This window comes from Lotus japonicus, chromosome 5 (genome assembly GCF_012489685.1).
Source record: "Lotus japonicus ecotype B-129 chromosome 5, LjGifu_v1.2".
In the NCBI taxonomy this organism is placed as follows: domain Eukaryota; kingdom Viridiplantae; phylum Streptophyta; class Magnoliopsida; order Fabales; family Fabaceae; genus Lotus; species Lotus japonicus.
The window spans coordinates 13,331,588-13,355,290 of record NC_080045.1 but is presented as its reverse complement, the minus strand read 5'-3'; the positions used below and the strand labels follow the sequence as shown (position 1 = coordinate 13,355,290).

The following is a 23,703-nucleotide window of genomic DNA, read 5'->3' as shown; positions in this document are numbered from 1 at the left end:
ACCTAATAAACTATTATGTAGTTTAAGTTTGATGAAAACCCTCATACATCTAAGAAACTATACAAGTATCAATCCTTTTTACTTGATGGCAACATAACTATATGCTAGGATGAACAAAAATATTAGCCTCATTTTATCATTTGTAGCGTCCATAGTACTAGGGATGTTTGTTGTCTAGTTTCGTTTGGTTCTTAATCATCCAATCAGTTATGTTTATTTTTCAAACCCGAACCAATCCGATCCAATTTTAATTGGTTTGAATTTGATTAGATTTCATTTTTCAAACCCGAACCAATCCGATCCAATTTTAATCATGTTGAAATAAATAGAAATAGAAAATAAAACCATAAAACACAATAACCATTTCAAAACTTCATGTTAGTGTTTAACAATTAACATTAACACCAAGTCACCAATATCGTTATTATGTATGGGAAATAATACCAAAGAAAACAAGAAACCATTTCAAAACTTTGCGTAAATAACAACATCAAGCTCACTCCAATTACTATTTCTGCACTATACAGTTCATCAAGCTATAGTAGGTTCTATTCCTGTAACAAAAAAAAAAATTAGTAGGTTCTATTGGCTCTGTCTCTATCATGCATGACAGGCCTCAAAGCACAAACAGATCTGTGCATTTCACGAACCCCTCATTTGAATGCAGTTAAATGCCATTTAATTAGGCAAGTAGAAAGAGTTACTGAGTTACAGATAACATTATTTGTTGCCAGAGGCATCACTCAAAGGATAACATGTGCCACTGCCACATGCTTATAATTATTGAACACATTATTTGCAACCTAACCAAGCAAAAGCAATTTTTCACCTGGAAAATGAGATCATTTGCTTTCATTCTGGACATTAACATTCAATAGACCTAAAGTTAACTCAAGGCTACAGCAAATAATTCATGTAAGTATAGTCAAATTGGAGGCTAGCTAGCTCATCATAGATGGTTCTAGTAGTTACATCGTGTCAAAATCACAAAGACAAGTGCCAACTACAGAAATGTAAAGTATGAAGCTGCAAAAAACTCATACATCAAAGACAGTGACATCAAATGCGCAAATAAATTGTACAAATTTTGAGAAAAGAGTTTTCCTCCTCATATAAGAAATGAAGGCGCTTGATCCAAATTTATAGAAGTCCTTCTTAATGTATCAACTTTGCATTCGTTTCCACGGGAAAGACTTTGCCTCGATGGTTGAATATCATGAAGTCCAGGTTGGCAGGTAAAGAGACAATCCTGCATCCAAGAATAAACGTGGAGATTATGATCCAATTAATTACACAACATGTCATGTTGTTAGTAGGGTCCGACTGTAACTCAAGTATGAAAATGTGCAACTAGGATAGCAATTACCAAGTTTTGGAAAGAGGAAAAAACCTTTGACAAAGGACAAATATAATAAATGGGATTTGAACACTTTTTGCACCATACTCTTAGCCTTAACATACTTTTACTGCAATGTTTTATCATAATTTCATAAAAGCCACTTACATCACTCATTTGTAATGACTTACATCAATGGTAACAACAAAGGAATAGTGTCCAATAGCTTATATTATCAGGCAGCATACATTGTAACAAAATATTTAGACAATATGCATCATGTTATATTTTAAGGGAGAGTGCAACTAACGCATATATGACTGACTAAGCAGAAAACTTATTGCTGTTTAGTAATTGTTATCTCACTCAATGAAATAATTAAATAAACCATACATGTATGTGCAGGGGGTGATCAATGATTGAACAATAGAAAATTTAGCCTTCTGGTAAATTTCATGTAATGCTGAGGAATAGTTAGCATGTCTCATTTTTCATTTTGATAAATAATGCAAAAACAAAGCATATTTACCCATTGCCTAGCATATGAATGAAAAATCTAACAGGAGTAGCTTGATGGTTCTATGGAAAACTAATGGATCCTTGCCAATACATATATGAATGACAATTTTCTATACATTTGGGGAGTTCATTAGTGGCAGAGGAGGGAAAGAAAAGGAAAGGAAGGAGGGAGGATGTAGGGGGGAGTTACTACCCCCTTGTTTGGGTGTTAAGTTTGGAAAGGAGGGAAACTCTAATAAAAACCAAAAGCTCTATACTCTTTTTATTGAAAAACTAAACAGCTAAAGTCCCTTCTCACTGCTTGCAAATAATAGAAATATCATCACTTTCAGGTAGGGGATTATGCAAGAACAGAGAAGAAAACTCGGAAAATTGAAAGGGACCGGAAATATACAGATATAGCCCTTTTGAGGGGCTTGCTTTCTCCCTTCCCAAACCTTATCACAATTCTCCTTTTGTCCCTTTATCAGTATCCAAATCAGTTTCCTTGCCCCACCTGCCGCACGATTAGGATGTTATAACCAATGTTGTCAAAATCGCATGTTGACTTGTATGATTGTCCTATTAGTTTCACACTTGTTTCCAAGATGCATACCTATCTGATGGGATGGGAGTAGGTTCGTCAGGAAAACTTGTAAACTCATTAGGTGTACGCAGGATGTGGCAGGAAGGTGGAAACAGATTTGGGTACTGGGAGTGGAAGGAGAGAAGCAATGTAAAAATGAAAACAGGAAGAAAAGTAATCAATCCTAGGTACTGAATATGAGATATCATGTGATCATTTTCTTCCAAACAAAATGAGCCTGTGCTATTTTATGTTTATATTTTGCCAAAAATTATTGTGTTTATTTATTTCAGAACTCCTAATAAGTAAGGTGGGTAAAATCCACTTTTGAATATTTTTGGCTTTTGTCTTCCCATAGATGCAATAAATTGATTTTTTTCCCCTGATCCTCTTAACTTACACACCAAATCCAGTTCCATTTCAATATGAGGTTCTCAAGCAGGCTTTATGACAAATGGAAGGACCTATAAATACACTAACCAAACTGGTTCACGGTGGACCAGGCTTTAAAGGATAGGACTTTACAAGGTAACAGCAACTTATATTAGTAGGTATTTGGAAATTTCAGAAGTAATTCTTCAGAACCCCACGATGAATTTTGCAGTCGAGACTCACTTGTATCACAACTTGTCCAAATAATAAATCTAGCACTCAAACATTTAACTAACTTTTCCGACATCAATTTTCTAAAATCAATTTCCCCGCAATTCATTCTCCACTGAATGCCCAAACAAGGCTAACAATCACATCTAGTTCATGACAAGGTCAATTATATAGAAAACAACAACCCAGTGTGAAACAAACTAGAAGCTATTTGACGATTAGTTTTCTAAGTTCATATTGACCTCCCTTTCAAGCATCCTAACATCCAAACCTTCTCTATTTCCATTCCTCTACTATTTCAGCCCTCTCTACCAAGAAAGCTCGAGACACACTTGACAAGCAACAGGACTTGACCAAGGTATACCACACATAAAAGGGAAATTATATTGCATAGCAAGAGCAACTTGAGTCAGGTAGAACATGGCACATAAATAATTAGGTCTCACTCCCAAAGTCAAGGTAGTATATCTGCATTTTTCGTTTAGTGGAAATAAATCGATGCAATCAAGCTAGCAGTTCTCTAAAATTACAAGTTCCTCTTGCTAATAAAGTAACAATAATCAATGAGATCAGAAAAATCATACTAACCAAGTCCTTAAATTCACAATCACTAGAATCAAACTTTCAAGAATAGAAACAAGGAGGAATTACCTGTTCTCTTCAGAATCAGGTTGGATGGATAAAAAGTTCCCCGGCACGGTCAGCGCAGCCCACATACAAATCACTAACCCTAGAGTCAGCTCAATCACCACCTGCATTCCCAAAAATAAAATCTTCACAAAGTTACAAAATACACCAACACAAATCAAATCAAACACCCACCAACCCAAATCAATTGAAAAACAACAACACTTACATTCAAAGGAGGCCCAGAAAACTCCTCCTCAGTAATCTTCAACAAAGCCCTATCTGCAACCAAATTAAACCCAATCCAATTTTCAGATACGCATACATCAAATCCATGAACCTTTTTTTCCTTAACAAAGTTCAAATTCATCAAAAAGAAATAAAAGGATCAATATGAATCGTAGCGAGTGATGAATACATTGGATCGTTGAATAAGCGGCGTGAAGTAAAATCAGAGCACCGAGGAATCCGACAACAAAACCTACGCCCATCGTTTTTGGCGATGATTATGTAGTCTTGGAGGAGACAAAGGTCGGAGATTCCGAGGATGAGTAAATCGACGGGGCACACACACACTCTGAGAAGCAAACCACGCTAGTTAGCACCGAGACGAGACCACACAGAGAGAACTGTAGCTAATTAATTGCTTGCAATTTTCTTTATTTCTTTAATTCCATTAATTTATAGTTTTTTTTTTTTTCAAAAAGAAAAACTATAACTTTTTTTGAACTAAAAGAAAAACTATAACTTAATTCCACTTTTAGTTCCTTATTATCACGATTGTGTAGGTTATCGTATTTTAAAACGAGCAATAAAAGCCCTAATATTTTTTGTTGTTTGCAGTTTTAGTTTTTCCCTCTCTATTCTATTTGATGATGTGACATTTTTATTTATTTTTTAATTGAATATTGTAATATTATTAACTGCATCACCTTCTTATCTTTCCCAACCTCTTCTCCCCACCTTAATCTAACCTACCACCACAACCTCTCTTTCAACCATCGCTACTCCTCCTTCCTCACCCAAAAATAACTTCCATTGTTGTTTCTCAAGTATGTGCACTTCCCTATAGTTTTATGAACACATGAGCCTCTGCCACAACATTTTCCTCATCCTTGTGAACACTTCCCACCACTAATGATTTCACATTCACGTCGCTCGGCATAAAAATCCTCAAAAAATCATTGTCATGGACCTGAGTCTCAACGGAGGTTGAGAAATTTTGAACCTTGAAGGCGACTATGGCAATGTTGGAGGCATCGCTATTTGTTGCGCTTAGACTAAAAGACACTAATGGAACCTTTGAAAGACTAGAATTTTAAGAGTGCAGGTCAAAAACTTTTGTGGGAAATACCCATTATGAGGTGAAACCCCTATATTATAAAATGTCAATGATTGTTGCAACCATGATTGAAATGGGTTATGTTATCATTAGAAAGAGCATGGTGACATCTTGCTGGTGGGGACCGGAAATACGATGAGTTCCTAGAACCAATAAAACCTTATGTGCAAATTTCATGCAGCAAATGTGAAAATGGCCGAAAAGAAAGGAGTAGTGGTGGTTGAGGAAGAGACTGTGGGGGGTGGGGAAAATGAAGAAGTAATGATGGTTGGAAAAGAGAGTGTCGTGGTTGGTAGTTTCGGGTGTGGGGTAAGGGAAGAGAAGAAGGTGTTTGTGTGTGTGGGGGGGGAGGCGTCAGTTACAAAACATGTCACAATCTTCGCCGGTCGAGGGCTATCTTCACTGTCTTGGAGACTGTCTGCACTCAAAATAATTACGGTTAAATATTGACACTTTGTCTTGGAACAGATTTATGAGTCAAGACCTCCCGTCTTGGATTAGTGACCATGCTCGCAGTAGACATGGTGTCATGCTTGTGGCTTGTCTTTGAGAAGTTTGGAAATAGCGTAATGACAAAAATTCTCGGTCAACTGAAGAGGCTTGGCGTCGTCTACGTCATGACCAAGACATATTTGTGAGGCAATGACGGATCTAAGTACAACACCATGAGGGCATGTGCCCTCACTTGATTATGAAAAAAATCATTAGAAAAAAAATTGAATAGTAAAAGTTTGTGGTTTTTTGTGACTCTTTTGATAAAAAAAACTCTCACTTATGTTCCACATTGCTAAATGCCTTCACTTGTATTCCACATTACTAAATGCCCTCACTTGAGTAGTAAAAGTATGTGATTTTTATGACCTCTTTAGTAAAAAATGTCATCACTTGTGTTCCCTTGGTAAAAAATGCACTCACTTCTAATAGTATATATTAAAATCTTTTATACGAATTTAAATTTAATTTATATATTGCCCTCACAACATCAAATTTCTGAATCCATCACTGTTGTGAGGTATATGTCTCCACATATTTTTGACGTTGGAGATTTTTACTTGAGGTCTATTTGGTACTTGCCTCCTAGTGGAGTCAAAGAACATAATATAGTGACAACCATAAAAAGGATGATAACTGCATAGGTTGGGGTGGTCTTTGCTTGTGACGTGACATGTTAGTGGTTGTTTGATTTTTATGCATCTGAGATTGGTGGTAACACTTAATATCGGAAGTGTATGCCCTCCACGAGGATCTCTCCATTGCTTGGCACAGGGGCTACAAGGAAGTGATTGACGAAGTCGACTGTACTTGAGTTACTTGCTTCGATATAAGACGTGGAGAGTAGGAGTTTCCTCCCAAAACTGCTAGATTTCACATTCTGAGAGATTTATTAGTTGTGCCTTAGTTTTGTTGTCTTTTTATTTTCTATTTTCCAATACTAGTGTTTTTTACCCGCGCGTTGCACGGGGAATACGTTTATTATATTTTGATACATCAATCAATACTTTGATTATTAAAAATATAATAAACAACAAATGAAATAGAAGAGTCTGAAATGATGAGCAAATTGGGTAAAAAGTCTTAAATTGAAACTTTTGTTGCATAGATTGAAATTTGTATCCCCGTATGCTAGCTCAAGTGGTAGGAGTTATGAGGTATATGGGTTGGGTAGGGGGAGGTCTAGAGATCAATTCCTAACGGGTGCAATTTATATTTCCGATGTATAACAAAAATAGATTGAAATTTGTACAATTGAAAAACTAATAAAAAAATTGCTTAAACACAAATGAAATACCACAGACCTCGTGAACTCTCACATAATGTTTATGTATATTTACTCATAAAATCATTAGAAAAACTATGAACAGTGTACTTAAATCATATATGAAATGTTATTTTCTTATTATATTTGACATTAAAGCAATTCTATGCTAAAATGTTCTTTCCCGTAGGAGCTTTTTGCCTCGTAATTTGAACAAAATAAAATAAAAATAAACAATATTGTTATGTACAGGGACGGATGCAAGTTATATAGTATGAGGGCAAGTGCCCTCACTTATTTTTAGGAAAAACATTAAAAAAAAATTGAGTGGTAAAAGTATGTGGTTTTTTATGAGATCTTTAATAAAAAAATGTTCTCACTTATGTACCACATTGCTATATGTCATCACTTGTGTCCCACATTGCTAAACGCTCTCACTTGAGTAGTAAAAGTATATGGTTTATTATGGTCCATTTGTAAAAAAATGTCATCACTTCTAATAGTATATGTTAATTTTTTTACGAATTTATATGCATATGTATATATTGCCCTCACTACATTAAATTTATGGATCTGTCCCTTGTTATGTAGAACATGTTTAATATGAAGTTACATAGTAAAATAATGACATCTTATTAAAAATTATTTTTCTGTTAATTTTACATGAATTTTCATGTAAAATGTTCCTCCCCATGGGAACTCTTAACCCTACAGTTTAACTTAAACAAAAGTACACTATATATGTATTAATGTTTTCTAATCTCCGCACTACACATTTTAATCATCATATTCTCATGCCTTTACATTTATTTCCTATTAAAACTTTCGAAAAGTTATAAAAAAAAGTAATGACATTACATTGATTTTTTATTTACAACTCATAGAAATTAGATTTTCAACCTATCAGTTCAAACAATCACTTTTTATCCTTGCATTGCACGAAGAACTTTTTCTTGTGCTCAAGACATGTTCAATACCATATTTTCAAATACTAAATGATATACTTAATGAGAGATATATAATGTTACATAATGTGTCCCTGTAATTTAATTTCCTTCTATTTATAGTTCATCTCGTCCTAGTACTAAGTAACTACTATAATAACATCTAACTAACGTAGCAGTCCCTGATTAATTTCCCCTTCTGTTACATCCTTACATGAGTTTGAAAATTTAAGTAAACACACTTCTCTTAGGTGGTAAATGAAAACAATATAGAAACAACCGTAGTCCGCAGCTAATAAGAAACTCTGCCAAATTCATCTAAAACCCATCAAATCTCTGTGTGTCCATGGTAGCTTTGTGGACCCTCAGCACCACATCAACTCCCGTTTCCTGAAATTAACATTAAATAAAAATAAGATAAATTAAGAAAAAATCAAGAAATAAACAACCTAAATCCTAATCAAATCTAAAATTTAAAAATGTAATAATTAAAGATAGATAAAAACTATCAAAATGTAGCAAATCACAATAAAAACTCATAAAATCATGAATTAAATAAAAATCCGAAAATTCAATAAAGACACCATAAAAATTGATTAATAACCTCAAAATAAATCTAAAATAAAATAAAAGATCCAAGATAAAATCAAGAAATAAACAACATAAATCCTAATCAAATCTAAAATTTAAAAAGGTACTAATTAAAGATAGATAAAAACTACCAAAATCTAGCAAATCACAATAAAAATTCATAAAATCCCGAATTAAATAAAAATCCGAAAATTCAATAAAAATACGATAAAAACTAATTAATACTCTCAAAATAAAATAAAATACCCAAGGAAAATCAAGAAATAAAAAACTTAAATCCTAATCAAATCTAAAATTTAAAAAGGTCAACATGTGCACATATTCAAGCCACGGTTAGCATAAAGATACATGAAATTTAAGAGTTGTACATAGACGTCCTTTTATGCACATAGAAAGTTAGAATTAGTATGGCTGTAAATAGATGTGTAATCGGAATGAGGAATTTACAAAAATTGCAGAAAGCATGCAAACTATTGGTTCTTCAAAGAACTTATTACCATCAAGAGCTAAGGCAAGGATGCTACTTTGCATTCCTGCAGTATGACATTTAATTAGTCAAGTAACATTTACTACTACAGGCATTTGATGGATGAAAATTCATAAAACTTAAAAGATGTCTTAAAAGAAATTGTTAAAAAGGGTTCACATAAGGATAATCACAGAAAACAAATCCAATCAGGGTATAACCAAGTATAAACAATGACAAAAGAAAATCAATAGCCAGGAAACAGATAGTAACTCCAAAGGGATTAACAAACTCAGTGTTTGAGCAATTGGTGCCCCAGATGCAAGAGTCGCCACCAATAATGATAGTGGGAGCAAATATGGTTTTATAATTTGACAAATATGAGGAAAGAAGCTGCAAAGACTTAACAGTAAGTGAAAGGCAGATTCATAAAATCACAGAAATATTGTGAAATAGATTGTTCCTGAGGCAAAAGGTAAAGAAAAAGAAGATGTTACCTTTGCATGCTATTTGGCCTTGGCTCATTGTTCGCAGAGTCTGATACATGACATTATTTAAAATTTTCAGTGTAACACGTGTCAAAATAGGAGAAGGATTTACTTATACATGCCCATATTTAGTTATTTGCATCAGATTCATAATTCTAAGATCCAAAATCAACACAAATTAGTAGCTATATGATTCATTCTCCTTACCCACATTCCCTTTCCATTAAGCTCATTAATTGTGTTATGGCTTGCTTCCCACTAAGAAAAAGTTCAAGTATCAGTTATGAAGCCAAACTAAATATAACTTATGAGTTATAATGATGCAGCTATGGGTACAACTAATACCCATGCATGTGACAGGAATAAGGATGCAGTAATGGAATAAAACAAAATAAAAGAGACTATAGATATGTCTAAAAGCGATTTACAATTGACAACAAAAAAAATTAATTAATAAGAAAAATAGCAAAATCTGGAATTGAAAGCAAACATATGAATAAGTATCTTACCTAAATCTCATTTCCTTAACTGGGATCCTGGGTCTAATTTGTTGGACATCCCTTCTTAAATCTGGAAATTTGTTAAATGTAGATAAAAACTATCAAAATCTAGCAAAAAATACCATAAATATTAATTGATACTCTAAAAATAAATCAAAAATAAATTAGATAAAATCAAGAAATAAACAACCTAAATCCTTATCAAATCTAAAATTTAAAAATGTATTTTTTATGAGAATTTACCTGTAATGGGACCATTATAATTCTTCACCTGATTCGTGACAGCACTTGCATGTGCTCATCAATTTTCTAACAACACTGCCAACATTTTGCCACCACCAAATACATCTCCATATTAAGGGTCAAAACTCAAAACTATGTTCTGCATTGAACAGACCATGCGTACAGTAACATTATTTCTTCTTGTCTCATGAGATTAGAGTCATTATAAGACCCACCAAACCACATAATTTTGAACATAATAGCAGCATCTGAGGAACATGGAGGAAAAAAATGACAATGGAAGATCCTTGTCCGAAACCCCCACTTGGGCTGTGGCAACTGTCATCAGTCTTTTGGTTCCTTCTAGTTTCTTGTTCCATGGCACATTGACAAAATTGTTTAAGGTACACACAAGTATATTATATCCTTTGCTTTCTCTTCACTGATTTTCTCACATTCATAGATTTCTAATTTTCTTATAAATAAATTTTAGGTGAAGAAAAAGTTTATTTTTAGAGTATTAATTAAATTTTATGTTATTTTTATTGAATTTTCGAATTTTTATTTAATTAAGGATTTTATGAGTTTTTATTATGATTTGGTAGTTTTTATTAATTAATTTTTAAGGTATTTTTATTGAATTTTTAGTTTTTTATTTAATCTAGGTAAATCTTAGATAAATCGGGCAAATCTTTTAAATTTTCAACATTTTATGAAAAAAAATTCAGATTTAAAATTACCTTTAAAAAATCCTAATCAAATCTAAAATTTAAAAATTACCTTTAAAAAATCCTAATCAAATCTAAAATTTAAAAAGGTACCAAATAAATATAGATAAAAACTACAAAAATCTAGCAAATCACAATAAAAACTCATAAAATCTTGAATTAATTAAAAATCCGAAAATTCAATAAAAATACCATAAAAATTAATTAATACTCTAAAATTAAATCAAAAATAAATTAAGATAAAATCAAGAAATAAACAACCTAAATCCTAATCAAATCTAAAATTTAAAAATGTACTTTTTATGAGAATTGACCTGAGAATGACACGTGGAATTTTTTTTATGAGAATTAACGTGAGAATGACACGTCACCAAGAATTAACGTGTGAACGACACGTCACTAAATCAGCCTGATGAGAGTTTTTCTTTTCTAATATAATATTGATAAAATTTAAAAATGTTCTAAATAAATATAGATAAAAACTATCAAAATCTAGCAAATCACAATAAAAACTCATAAAATCCGAAATTAATTAAAAATCCGAAAATTCAATAAAAATACCATAAAAATAATTAATACTCTAAAAATAAATAATAATATAAATTAATATAAAATACAAAAATAAACAACATAAACCCTAATCAAATCTAAAATTTAAAAATGTACTAAATAAAAATAGATAAAAACTATCAAAATCTAGCAAATCACAATAAAAACTCATAAAATCCGGAATTAATTAAAAATCCGAAAATTCAATAAAAATACCATTAAAATTAATTAATACTCTAAAAATAAATAAAAAATAAATTAAGATAAAATCAAGAAATAAAAAACCTAAATCCTAATCAAATCTAAAATTTAAAAATGTATTTTTTTATTAAGGAGAAATAAAGTAAGTAAAAATCAGGGCACATGTGGCAAGTGGGGCCAAGGAGAAAGAGCTTACATGTAAAATATTAGGTAAGAATTAATCTGGGAGCGACACGTCAATAACTTGGCATGTGAGAGCGACACGTCATGCTAGAAGTTGTTCTTTTCTAATATATATAAAATTTAAAAATGTTCTAAATAAATATAGATAAAAACTATCAAAATCTAGCAAATCACAATAAAAACTCATTAAATCCGAAATTAATTAAAAATCCGAAAATTCAATAAAAATACCATAAAAAATAATTAATACTCTAAAAATAAATAATAATATAAATTAATATAAAATACAAAAATAAACAACATAAACCCTAATCAAATCTAAAATTTAAAAATGTACTAAATAAAAATAGATAAAAACTATCAAAATATAGCAAATCACAATAAAAACTCATAAAATCCGGAATTAATTAAAAATCCAAAAATTCAATAAAAATACCATAAAAATTAATTAATACTCTAAAAATAAATTAAGATAAAATCAAGAAATAAAAAACCTAAATCCTAATCAAATCTAAAATTTAAAAATGTATTTTTTTATTAAGGAGAAATAAGGTAAGTAAAAATCAGGGCACATGTGGCAAGTGGGGCCAAGGAGAAAGAGCTTACATGTAAAATATTATGTGAGAATTAATCTGGGAGCGACACGTCACTAACTTGGCCTGTGAGAGCGACACGTCATGCTAGAAGTTGTTCTTTTCTAATATATATAGATAGATACCAAACAAAACTAGATGAATTTAGTACTATTAATAATATGTTTGTTTGTTAGGCGAGAGAGAAATACGAGAGAGAAAAAGATAGGGAGGAGTTAATGTAATCTCCCTTGTTTGATGGGAGGGAGGAAGGAGAGATGGAGAGATAGGAGCTTCAAAGGTGGGCCCACTTCTTTTTTACTGTCTCCCAAAATTAAGAAGAGATGGGGTTGCATTATGCGTGAGTTACTTTTTTTTTGCTAGGTTTAACAATTTACTGGTGTTTTTTTAATAGACAAATGTTAAATAATGTTAGTAAATTAGTTTCTGATCAGAGTTCGAACTCTAGATCCTTCACCCTGCATGTCACTTAACCATTATATTCCCTAACTCTTACTATTCGGTTTAACATCCTTAGCATGTGTATGTAAACCGTAAGAAATTTGCAATGAATAAAATTATTTTTAAATGTAAAAAATAACTATATATATTTTATCTTTATCTTCTAAGGTGATGCCTAATGTGCACCACTTTAAAGTGGTGTAATTTTACACTAATTTTTTTAACCTGCTATAACAGGTTAACATATTTTTTTTAAAGAAATTTAATATATGATAAATTTGTAATGATATTTTTTATTCAAAAAATAATAATATATTGACCTGCTATATCCGGTCAAAGTAGGTGGTGTAAAATTACACCACTATAAAAGTGGTGCATATTAGGGAGAACCAAAAATCTTCTAAACCAAATATTAAAGAATGAAAAATGTAATATTCAATAAATATTTTTTATTTAAATAATGTTCAATGGTTATTAATTACTATATTTTTAATATCTCATTTCAACTTCCGATGAAAATCTGTTAACACGCCACTCCTACAATTCCAAGTTATCTATATGTCTATATTATATATAAAAGCAGAGTTTCTGCAGCTTTGAAGGCAAACTGGTCATTCAATAATCCATTGCACTACAACCTAATTTCCGGCATGGGAATAAATACCTTAAACTAATTTTAGACCTTCAATCTTCTTTAAACCTTAAACTACGAGTATAAATACCCCTTTGCTCCATACTATTTTTTGTGGTTTTCTTACCTTTATTTTGCTTCTTATTTGGTTTAAAGTAGATTAGTCATTAGCCCTTCAAGCTTGATCAAACTTCCAAATGGTAAATGTTCTTCCCTATATTTTTTGCTTTTCCCTTCTATTTTATCATTTTTTTATGTTTTCTCATTTTTAAAAAGTGAATGGGTCTACAAAGGCTTGAGCTTCTAATTTCGAATACTATCATTTGGTTTTTCTTAATTTCAGGTTCCAATTGTGCGAGTGGAGAAGATGACAAATGAGTGTGTTATGAGGAAACAAGCAAAGCGAGACAATTGTGTAAAGAAATAACTAATATGTTTGTATTTTTTCCTTTAAAATGTAGTTTTCCTTAAACATTCATGCTTGAATTTACAAATTGCTATTTTGTTGGGAAATGACTCAACTTACACTTTTTTTGGCATTTTGTTGGACGAGCACTCAACTTGCACCATTTTTTGCATGGGTTTGAAACACAAAAATAAGAATTTGTGTTTGCAATTTGGTTTAAATAACCAAGATGAAGGATTCTTGCTTCCATAGTTGAAAAACTTGGAAGACAAACTGTATTGACTAGGAAAATGCACCCTTGAAGGGTAGTTGTTGCAACAATAATGATACGTGTGATGAGGATGATCAAGCTTCCAAATCATGATTGTTATCTTTACCTGATGTTGTATCTATTCCGGCTTTACTCTTCTTATACTTTTTTTATCCTTAAAAATTAGGCTTAATTCCACTTTGGGCCCCTGATCTTTCAAAAATGAGCGATTGGGGCCCCCCGTGTTTAAACATAGCGGTCAGGCACCCCAACGTTTCAAAAACGTGCGTTTCAAGCCCTTCTGTTAAGTGTCGTTAGTTTGACTAACGGAACTAGTGACCTGGATTTTCTTTTTCATTTTAATATTATTTTTTTACCCAAAAATTCCCCCCCCCCCAAATTCTCTCTCAATCTCGACATCTCTCCCTTTTCTCACTTTCTTCTCCATTTTTCTCCCTAAAACCACACAACTTCATCTTCTTCTTCATGGTCACCGCCACTGCTCTTCGGCCAAGCCACCACCACCGCGAGCTTCCTCACGCGAGCTCGCCGCTAGCCACACCACCATCACTGCGCCTCCTTCTTCTTCTTCTTCTTCTTCTTCCATGAGAGCCACTGCCGCTGGCCACACCACCATCACTGCGCCTCCTCTTTCTTCTTCTTCAATGAGAGCCACCGCCGGTCACACCATCACCTCCTCATCATCCTCGCGCGAACCTAAAGGGCAGCCACCATGGCCACCACGTGGAAGCCATCACCACCATGAAAACCTAGGACCGCCGCCTTCAAAGTCCGATCTACGGCGAACCGCTCACGATCTCAACAAACCAACACCACCGCTGTGCTCCTCTCCTCGTCCGCAACAAAACCCACAAAGAAATTTTCGATTCCGACAACCTCCGCCGTGAACCGCCGTGCGCCGCCGCCGGAGGCGATTTCCGGCTACTCACCCTCTTCTCCTCTTCTCTTTCTCTTGCTAAATTAGGGTGAAATTAGGGTAAAAAATTGGGGGGGGGGGAAGCGTATTTGTGTTGGTGGTGGCTCGGTTGCTGGGTTTGGGTGGTGTTGGTGGTGGCTCGGTTGCTGGGTTTGGGTAGTGTTGGTGGTGGCTAGGTTGCTGGGTTTGGATGGTGTTGGTGGTGGCTCGGTTGCTCTTCTTTATCTTCTTTGCCCAGACTCTTCATTTTCATCCAGAATCAAAGCATTGGAGGGTTGTTTGGGATCTTGAATGAACTGAACAATTTAAGTGTTGCTGGGTTTGATTTTTTGAGATATCTGAATGTGTTCTTAGTAAACCATTCTCCTTGTGTAAAAGACAGAATGTATCCATTCACTTGTTGAATTGATTCCAAGCTAAGATAGCTCTTTATTGGTAGAATTTGTGTTTGGACATTGTATGTAACAATTCATGATAAGAAAAGGTGACCAAGTGATACTGAAAGTGTTAGATTCAAGAACCAGGCAATTAAGCCAAAAATTTAATCTTAAAATGAAAAAGAAAATCCACATCACTGCTCCGTTTGGTCAAACTAACGGAACATAACAGAAGGGCCCCAATCGCACTTTTTTGAAACGTTGGGGTGCCTGACCGCTACGTTTAAACACGGGGGGCCCCGATCGCTCATTTTTGAAAGACCAGGGGCCCAAAGTGGAATTAAGCCTAAAAATTAATATCATTTTGTCCCATCCATATATTCTTCTATACTTGACAGGAGTTTGAGTTAAATATTTGGCTTAATTGCACTTTTGGTTCCCCAACTATTGCCTTCCTGCGAAAATCGTCCCCAAACTTCAAAATTAGCAAAACACGTCCTCCAACTATACCTGTCGTTGCACTTTTGGTTTTCCGTCCAACTTCAGTCCAAAACTTAACAGATTGCTGGAAAATAAAATAAAAAAATTCAAAAACCCAAGTATTGATTGGTTCTTCATCTTTTTCAAACTTCTTCATCATTAAATCTTATAAAACCCAGAATCTTCATCTTCATAAAACAAAACCCATAATTTTTTTTTATAAAAAAATCTACAAATCCATGTTTCCCCACTTCAAAAATCTCTCTTCCCCTTCTCTCTTCTCCACCACATCCTCTTCTTGCTCCCTCACCTTTCCTCACCCACCTCCCTTCCTGCATAATTTAGTGAGTTGCATTTTTAGTCCCCCAATCTATAACCACCACTCCTCCTCCCCTCCTCATTCCTCACTTGTTTTCAACCACCGCTTCTATTTTCTTCATCCTTCCCAAGCTTTTTCCTTTCTCCATCGTTGTTTATGTGCAAGAGACCCACTTCCTGTATCATCAACCAAACCCACACCGTGAACCATCATTGAAGCCTCTGCCAAGCCGTGAACCATCATCGAGACCCACTCCTTCCCTCACCCCCACCTCTATTTGATGAAATCATCAACCCAAATCGCCCATCCCCCACAAAACCCAAATTGACGCCGCTTCTCACGGCAGTAGAACATGGAGCTAGAATTTGGGGCCTGTAGCTATGGTTTAGGGTTTGGTGTTTGAGGTTCCTGGTTTGAAGTCTTAGTCATTTTAGTTCATGGTTTTGCTGTGAATGTTGGTTTGGAGATGGAAGGGGGAAGGGATCTTTGTGAATTTTGGGTTTGATTCTCTTTTGGGAGTGTTTGCTGGGAGAAATTTGGATTTCGTAGTTGATTTGAATGTTGGGATCGGTGGGGTTGAGAAGGGATGAAGAAGAACAGAGTGTGGTGGCGTGAAAGTTGTGGTGGTGCAGTGGTTGAGTGGTGGTAGTGTGGTGATTGAGTGGGAAGAAGAAGAATAAGAATAAGAAGAGAGTGGGGTTGAGAAAGGGAAGAGAACGATGAAGGTGAGATGTTGGGTTGGTATTTCTGGATTTCAATTAAAATACTATTTTTTCTCAATTTTTATTTTTATTTATTTTTTTAGTCATTTTTAACGGAATATTCTGTTAGTTTTTAGACGGAAGTTAACGGAAAACCAATTTTGCAACCGGGTGTAAACTTTAGGGTCGTGTTTTGCTAATTTTGAAGTTTGGGGACGATTTTCGCAGGAAGGCAATAGTTGGGGGACCAAAAGTGCAATTAAGCCTAAATATTTCAAATGATTTGTTCTATCGGTACCAGAAAAGAAGGAGAGATATCCAACTTTAATAGAGACACATACATCTTTGGAGGCGTGGGTTGAAGAAAAATGAAAGAGACAACAGTTAAAGAACCCAAACTTGCTCATCAAGGTTTTCTAAGTTCCTTGAAATCATTATGTTCTTGCATCAACTTAAATTACTCCAAACCAATGTTAAATCTAGAAAATTTACTTAAATTTGATATAAGAATGTTCAAGTTCATTGATACATTACTTATTTTTATTTGTATTATTAGTAAATTATAATAGTAAAAGTTGTGCATAATAATATCTATTTATTAACATAATAAAAATTTAAGACTAAAATTGATAACATAATGAGTTGAAAAATATTATAGAGATGTTGATGGAAACTTTTATATGTTAATAGTACAAAAAATAATAGCAGGCCAAGACATATAAATATAAATAATACTTTTCATATCTTATAACTAATTGATAAATCTTAGTGTCATGTAATTTGAAACAATATCATTTACATGGAATTGGGTGAAACTTACAATTGGATAGTAACGAGGCATAAGTTATAAAGTTAAAGTTCATTCAATAAATTTTTAGCAGTCATAAAATGTGAATTCCTAAAGTTCCATTCTATATTAGCAATTATAATAATTAATGTCATGAATAAATATTATTTATGACACTCACACACTTTGTTTACTGTAGTGTTAAGGTTGAATAAATGAGATATGCGAAAGTGTTGGAAAAATTAAAATTATAAGAGTAATATATGAAACTTGATTAAAATAATTTAAAAAATAATAATAGAATGAGTTACTATTTAAGGAAGAAATATCAGATATATAAATATGAATTAGACTTAGTTAAATGTTCAAATTGAAATAAATACAAATATTTGATTTTAAAAAAAAAATTGAATTTTAATTTTAATTATTCAATATTGAAATTTTAAACTAAAACTAATATAGAATTAAATATAAATTGAAAGAAAATTATTTAAACATCATTTACTCATAAAGCTAATGTTCATTAAAAACATAACGGTTAAAAAATTAATTAAATTGAAATTGAAAGAAATCATTTAGATACAATTTAATCTATTTTTATTTTGACTTAGTAATTGAATGAATAATTGAGGTTGTTATAATAATATTTGAGTGTTATTAATCCTTTAATCTTCCCCTAATGTCAAGTGATAAAATTTTCAAGCAGTTTTTTATTATCTTTATAATAAACTTATACTAATTTGTTTTTATTTTTCTCTATAGATTGAAATTATAATTTCTTCTGGGAGATGCGTAAAAATGAGAAATTTGCACGACCTTTTGCATGACTTCCTACACTATATTATTTGGTGTATTATTGTTTTGTACTAAAACATTATGGATGGCTAGAAGTTTTATGTCGGTTTTGATTTTCACCCTCCTCAAAGGGGATCCAAAAGCAAATCCAGCAAAAAAATATCCTCTAAGATTCTGCAGACCCAACCAAAACCCAACCAGACGGTCAAAAAAATCTAGCAAAACGGGATTTTGTAATGACTAATACTTGCTAGGTTACTTCTCATACAACAACAACATTGCATGCTCACATTGTAGTTTATTATTAATCTTTATCCTTTTTTTATTTTACATGTTATTGGGCATTTAGTTCAAAAAAGGTGGATTAATAGAAGGTGAAAAGGATGAGAAGACAAATAGGCATATAGATGTTGCAATACACGATTCGATGTGAGTCTTTTTCATACATTGATTGATTATATTAAATTTTTTAGACTCTCCTAAATCATTAGGTTTACTTTATTAAAATTAGAATGAAAATTGCGGAGACAATTAACTGGTGTGTACACTTTGAGGCTTATACGCAGACCAGATGGTGGCGTACTTAAACCAAGAAAATAACGAAGAAATTTTTGTTGTGATAGTTCATCTTTGTAAGATCAAAAACTTGGGATGCTGATGATGAAGTTCGAGATTGGGTACACAGTTGAAAGGAACCATGTTTGATGGAAGACTAGGAATCGAGCGTTAAGTAGTTTACGTGAAAGTTCTGAAGACCTTGCAACTGAGAGCAATTCAAGGTGCAATGATAAAAATACCAAGTGTACAAATTATTTTGGGATTTAGTCAGTCAAGGGCGTCAATTTGTTCTAGGTAAACTCTTCTTTTCTATGTGAGATTCATATACATACTCTTTTTTTTTTGAGAACTAACTGAAATTCATTGATAAAGAAATGTCCATGAGAACAATCCTCTCATGTAGATGAATATAAAAAACAAGCAAGAAGCCAGAACTCTGGTTGAGTACAACTCAAGATAATGGGGCTTAGACCCTAAAAAAAATCTGGTTTCCAACAGTGCTCAAGTACAAGCCTCGTTAAAACCTCCCTAGGAAAAACCCAGTGGGAAAAACCCCAGGGAGGAAAAAGAGTACTCATACTAGAGCAAACCAGAAAAAATAACAAAAGATACTCTAGAGTAAAGTTATTTGGATATCCAAGTAAAGTTATTTGGATATCCAAGTAAAGTTAATTCATATACATACTCTAGAGTAAAGTTATTTGGATATCCAAGTAAAAATCTTTTCTTGGCTTAAAAAAACGCAAAACAAATCCGCCAGAACTCCAAGACGCATAAACTCCCAAGAACATACACTAATCTCATAGACTTCAGGCATAACAGCACCGGTGTGAAGCAGATTCAACAATTATTATATTTAAAATAAATTTTATTCTTTTAATTCATGATTCTTCTTTTAGTAAATCTATAAAAATAACTAAGAATATGAAAAAAAAAAAACACATTATAAACAAAAATGAATATCTCCGTGTATTTCACGGGTCACAATACTAGGACTTGAATTAAAACTTCTCGAGTCAAAATCTGTTTATATTTTCCAATTTTTTTTCTTCTGTTTTTGTGCTCAATCAACAATTATTCTATATGAAAATTATTGTTACCTCAAAAACAAATTAAAATTACTTTCTTTTTGGATATGACGTCTTTCTTTTAAGGAAATCATGTTCGAGTCGAGAACATCCATGTCACTGTGAGGTTATATCTCTTAGGGGAAAGTTTCTTTCATTCCACATGAAACAAAAAATAAAAATCTATATGAAAATTACCTAAATGCACATCAAATTTGCCTCACATAATTTGCCTAGCTTAAAACTCTCATCTATTGTTATTTTTTCTCTTTTTTTTTACTCTCTTTTATTTCGTAGATTTCTTTTCATATGTTTATTGTTTGACATAAATAAGGATGAAAAAAACACACACATAGATATATATAATAAATTCTTTTCTGCAAGAGAAAAACAAACACATTTATCATGAAAAAAATACTTACAAACTAATATTTTCTTATATCCAAAATTAAATTTTATCATTTATTAATCGGCAAATTATCTTTGGCCACTGTTAAAAAGTACTACACAGACCCTTATTAATACCAACCACCCTAATATGTAGCGGTAGTGAAAATGTAACACACTTTCAAGTGTGGTACACATTGGGGGATGATAATGATAGGTGTGGGTTATATTAATATCAATGTGCATTATCTTTTAATACATATAACAACAATAACACGAATTTTAAAATTGTACGCAATAAAAAAAAATGAAAACCCCCCAGTACATCGCACGGGTAAAAAATACTAGTCTTTTGATAAAGAGGGTCGGTCCTTTCAAAAGAAAAAGAGGGTCGATTTATATTTCTTTTTAAAGGGTTTATATCAATGTTTAGAAAATCGGACCGGTCATTGAACCGGTCAAAGTATTAGTTTAAGGTTCATTGGTTCAACTGAGGTCCAACCGAGGTTGAACCGGTAGTAATTAAATAATACTTTTTGATATTTATATAACATAGAAACTAAACTAATATAAAAAATATCCATAAATTTATGATACAATATAAATCCTATAAAGTATTGTATTTTTTGTTCAAATACTGTGAAGTATTGTCAACGAATTTATATAACTTGTACGCTGTAGGTTGTTTTTGAAAAGCTGTAGTTGTTTTTTATAAAGAGAAGCATATTATTTTTTTGGGCTTGATGAAATAGGCCCAGTTACACAACCACAAGCTGCAGCTTTTTAAACATATGGAAGCATATAGTTTTTTGGGCTAAGATGAAATAAGTCTTAGGCCCCATTTAGAAAAACAGCTTAATTAAACGCTTATGGTTATAAGCGCTTATGACATAAGCGTTTATTCATAAGCTATTTTTAAAAATTTATTGAAATAAATTAAAAATAAGCTGTATATAAGCATAAGCTGTTTTTCATAAGCTGTCCTGAGTAGCTTATGAAAATAAGCTGAAAATAGCTTATGGCAGGTCATAAGCTGTTTGCATAAGCTCTCTCAAACACTGGCATAATAGTTTATGCTATCAGATAAAGTCAAATAAGCTCTTCCAAACTGGGCCTTATTCCATAACCCTAGTCTCTCTCTTTTGTCATAAGCGAGAAATGCAGCCGCATTTCATTCTCATTCAGCTGCTGTATCCCTCTTCATCTTCCTCTTCTTTCATTTCTTTTCCAAATTTCTTTTCGACAATTCATAATAGCTGAATATTAGAGTTAAAAATGAAACTATCCTTTATGGTAAGATAGAGGGAGTGGTTGTAGAGAATAGTAGAAGAGCTTGCAAGAGAAGAGAATGATTTCTTTCTATGATTTTTTCATTTTTCTGGTTGCAGTTTGGATAAAACGCAGCTTGTTTGGAACTTTTTCAATGAACCGGTTGAAACTGGTAAACCACCGGTTTTTGCCGGGTTGCCCGGTTTTACACCGGTTTCTCCGGTTCAACTCTGGTTTGTCATGTCACCGGTTATAGAGGCAGTCAGGACCGGGACAGGCCCGGTTCCAGGTCGATCCGGTCAAACTGGCCGGTCTGATCCGGTTTTCAGAACACTAGTTTATATGACTATAATAATCTATATTGATAAAAACTAAATTTATATGATAAGTAGTTATTATTATTGTTGTTCATCAGTTATAAGCACCTTTTAAAAAAAAACTATTACTCAAACAACGATTGATTAATGGATATGCACCGCCACTGTAAAGAAGTTTTACGCTGACTTTTAGTTACATTATGCCACATAGGATTGAGTGGTTACAAATCTTTTTAATTTTAATTAGTAAATTAATAAATTGCTGTTGTGGCAGAAATCAATTGGGTACATGTGTAAAAAAAATTTACACTATCAGTATTCATAGTGCTATATATATTTTATCATTCATATTAATACGTATTAATTTTTTTTGTTAATTAGTTACTTTCCTAGCGGAGGCGCTAACGCTTAGGCAGGGACTTCATATTGCTAGGAGTCGTGGATTTCGAAGGGTAAATTGTTAATCGGATTGCAGTGACCTGGTGGCCACCTTGGAGGATACTAGTAGGGTGCGTTTCCATGAGGATGGTGTAGTTCTTTGTGATATCCAAGACTTGCTTCACAAGAATTGGCGTGCTACTGTTGCTTGGATTGGTCGCGACGGGAATTCGTTTGCGGATTGCCAAGCTAAGCTGGGTTCTCAACTTGGATTGCCTGGATTGGTTATCTTTGATAAGCTTGATCCTGAGCTCTCTACCTTCTTGTTGAAGGATTCTCTTGACTTTCCTTAGTTTTCCTTTCTTGTTTTGTTAGTTTTCCGATGAAGCAATTTGTTTTATTTTATTTTCTGCAATACAAAAATATTTTATTTTCTATGTCGGAAAGATAAATTACACCAACTAGAGCGATATCTCGACCTTTCATTTCCCAACTCAACTCTTACCACTTAAGCTATCATAAAATGATAATCAGTAAAGGATTTACTTTTAAAATAACAATAGATTTTGTTTTTTGGATAATCTACATGTGATATTATGATCTATACCTAGCATAATCTCAATCTATGACAGCGTGATTTGAAAATTATGATTTGCTTACAAATAATGATCATAAAAATCCAAGGGATCTTGATAATTTTTTACATTTACATGTAATATTTGACTTAACATATATACATTTTAGTCTTTTTTCCTTACATTTCCTTTTCATTTTCCCTCAAATTAAAAAATCTTTTAGTTTGCACTTCCAAATTTAACTTAAAAATAATCCAATTAAAGGAATCTCAAAATAAATAAATAAACTTTTAGTTTGCACTTCCAAATTTAACTAAAAAATAATCCAAATAAAGGAATCTCATGTGTTTAATAAGTCAAAGTCATATGTAATAAACAACTTCACTAATCACCTCAAATAGTTATGTTCAGAAGTGAACACAAATAGCTGTATTTCAGAACCATCTCAAATATTCTAGATCCCTCCAAACTCCTAAAATAATAAATAATCTTTAAAAATACAATAATCATAAAAAGATTTTAAATAAATATCAAATCTTTCCTAACAAGAAACTGAGGGAATTTGGTTTGGCACCCCACCTATTGGGTTTCGCACCCCACTTTATTAAAAACGGGAATTTAAATTCCGATTTTAATACGAAAAAAACGGAAATTAAAAAACCGTTATGTATTTTAGCATATGTGGCACATTTTCAACCGTTCATTGCATATAAAAAACAAATCGGAATTTTAAATTCCGTTTTGAAAACGGAAATTAAATTTCCGTATTGAATACATGGGGTGCCAAATCCAATAGGTGGGGTGCCAAACCCAAA

The 23,703-nt window shown here is 32.7% G+C and overlaps 1 protein-coding gene across 1 annotated transcript; it reads right to left on the bottom strand.

The window, feature by feature from the left end:
* Positions 1-920: 920 nt before the first annotated feature.
* Positions 921-4,290, bottom strand: LOC130720848 (membrane magnesium transporter). Its single transcript, XM_057571553.1, has 4 exons — positions 4,069-4,290; positions 3,880-3,932; positions 3,675-3,775; positions 921-1,249 (listed from the first exon to the last, which is right to left on the bottom strand). Exons 1-4 carry the CDS (start codon positions 4,139-4,141, stop codon positions 1,156-1,158), a joined length of 321 nt encoding a protein of 106 aa, XP_057427536.1. The 5' UTR covers positions 4,142-4,290; the 3' UTR covers positions 921-1,155.
* Positions 4,291-23,703: the final 19,413 nt, after the last annotated feature.

What these genes read in the sequence shown, in the direction of transcription:
- LOC130720848 (XM_057571553.1), bottom strand. Translation starts at nt 4,141, where the DNA reads ATGGGCGTAGGTTTTGTTGTCGGATTCCTCGGTGCTCTGATTTTACTT. An exon ending in CGCTTATTCAACGATCCAAT is followed by an intron (nt 3,933 to 4,068) that starts GTATTCATCACT and finishes ATTTGGTTGCAG; the next exon opens with ATAGGGCTTTGTTGAAGATT. An exon ending in CCTGATTCTGAAGAGAACAG is followed by an intron (nt 1,250 to 3,674) that starts GTAATTCCTCCT and finishes TCTTGGATGCAG; the next exon opens with GATTGTCTCTTTACCTGCCA.